The sequence below is a fragment of the Centruroides sculpturatus genome, unplaced genomic scaffold (genome assembly GCF_000671375.1).
Source record: "Centruroides sculpturatus isolate CEXI.00-Female unplaced genomic scaffold, Cexi_2.0 scaffold1045, whole genome shotgun sequence".
Lineage (NCBI taxonomy): Eukaryota > Metazoa > Arthropoda > Arachnida > Scorpiones > Buthidae > Centruroides > Centruroides sculpturatus.
In genome coordinates, this window is record NW_019385380.1 from 200,047 (window position 1) to 202,323 (window position 2,277).

The following is a 2,277-nucleotide window of genomic DNA, read 5'->3' on the forward strand; positions in this document are numbered from 1 at the left end:
AAAAAATTAGGAATGTGTCAAATCGTATGGTTGCTGTGGATAGTAAGTGTAGGTGGAAGGATAGTGAAGATAGGCAATACAGAAATTGTAAGAATTTTTAAATATTTATTGTCGGGAAATGTCTGTGTTCTTAACTAGTTTTAGTGATAATTGTACCGAAGATGTTTTTATTGTTGATTGTTGTTAATTATAGAAAGTGTCGTTGGAAGGCCTGCTGAAGAGGGACGAGCAAGTCCGAAACACATGTTTAAAGTGTATGTGTTCAGGTGAACTAAATAAAGAACATTATTTTTGAACTGTAAAACTAAATATCTGCATCCATAATTCCAGTATAATAAGTCCTGTTAATATATAGATTGTACTTGTAATACAAAATAAATTTTAAATACAATGCACAGATATGTTTGTGCTATATGTATTTTCATGCATTCTTATGTGTGACTCTTTTAATGACATATTCTTCCTTTTTGTTTGCAAGTTTGGTATATAATGTGTTTTTATCAAAAAAAGTGTTTTTTTTTAATTATTTTACTACTAAATTAGATACCTGTTGGAATCATAGATATTTTGAAGTAACAAATATACTGCCTTACTACTACTATTTTTGCTGTCATTGACCCCCCAAATTTTTTATTGAAAGTATTGACCCCTAGAAAGTTCAAATCGACCACTTTGGGAACTCTTGAACAAGATGATATCAAATTCATTTAAATTGCAATTCTTCATATAATAAATATCTTGCATATCTATGTTTTTACTTAATCTAATGGTTCAATACAAACATTTTAAAAGTTCATATGTTTATAAAGAAAATTGTGTGGAAAATAATAGTTAATTATAAAAAAAAATTAAATTTAATAATAATGTTTCTCTTTGTCAGCTATTTACATTTATCACTAATAGTTCTAACAACTCTTCCTATACCAGCACTCTCCTAAGTGAATTTATCTGATAAAAAATTCCTTGACATTTTAAAACTAAAAACATTTTCAATAAACATTAATTTATGATATACAAGAAATCATTTGATAGACTGCTTTAATTTTTTTGTGATGAGAGAATATAATTTTGAACTGATATTGAAAATAAACTGATTATTATAAACAGAAAGTATTTATTTGATCATTCATATAATTGATTCTATTATTAATTACCATTCGTAAAATTTACTACGCAAGTTTTCCAATAAAAGATTTAATGATTGCATTTGTACAAACTTTAATTTTTTTAATGGAGTAAATATTAAGTTCCCATTTCCTTTATTTTAATTGATTTTGTATTCAAATGTTAAAAATTTAATTACACGAGACCATTAGTATATTTTCATTTATAAACTAATATTAAGAATAAATAAATTTATAGGTGGAATGAAATTTGGAACCCAGCACAACAAGCAGTTAAACGTTTGCAAAAGACGTGGCTACTTTCTCCATCAACTTTACATTCAGTAAATATACTAACAAACGAAGCTGTATTTCAAGGTAGGAATGATACTTGAATATGTATGTAATAAGTTTAAGAGAAAACTGTGTCATAAGTAGACTCATTCCACAAATTTTTGATGCATTTAAATAATTTTTTTGATAATCGCTTCTCTTAGGTAAATCATTGAAGGTGCTCTGGCCAGCAACCCATCATGTTGCAGTTGTTTTATGAAATCTCAGCATTTGGATAGACAATGGATTTTAACTATCTCACTAAAAAATGTATTAATTCCATATTTCTGTTGTATAATTTATTAAATAAATTGTTTTTAATGTAATACTTTGAATTACATTGTCATATGAAAATATTTTCAAAGAGCAGAAAAGTTTAATGTAGATTTTTTAATATTAAAATATTTAAAAAGATATTTTTACGTAACAGTATATTTGAAAGTGGTGATACATCAAATTGAATATAACATTGAAGTAAAATCTAAAAAAACTTGACTACCGTTTTAAAAATTCCTTTCAATATAATCAAGCAATAATATTAGAGATGCACCAATAAGCAAAGTGACTGATTATTTATAATGTAATTATAGACTATATTGTGATATGAAAATTCATATTGTTAATAAATAAATATACTATATTAATCAATCAATCAAAACTTTATTCATATTAGGTGATTGCCTGTTAGAACAGTGTGTTATAATTAATTAAATACCTAATCACAGTAAATCTCCATTAGCTTTAACAATAAAACACAACCAATTCCAACATCTTTAACTATTTACATATTTTCGTTAACAATTGCTTTTAATTACTAATAGTACAGTTAGCTTGCTTTATT

General features: G+C 25.4%; 1 protein-coding gene across 1 annotated transcript in view; it reads left to right on the forward strand.

The window, feature by feature from the left end:
• Window positions 1-1,768, forward strand: part of LOC111638346 (DDB1- and CUL4-associated factor 15-like) — a 10,695-nt gene extending 8,927 nt beyond the window's left edge. Inside the window, exons 5-6 of the mRNA XM_023384042.1 lie at window positions 1,363-1,481; window positions 1,601-1,768. Of these exons, the coding sequence (XP_023239810.1) occupies window positions 1,363-1,481; window positions 1,601-1,656 (175 nt within the window). The 3' untranslated portion in view covers window positions 1,657-1,768. The remainder of the gene's footprint in view (window positions 1-1,362; window positions 1,482-1,600) is intronic.
• Window positions 1,769-2,277: the final 509 nt, after the last annotated feature.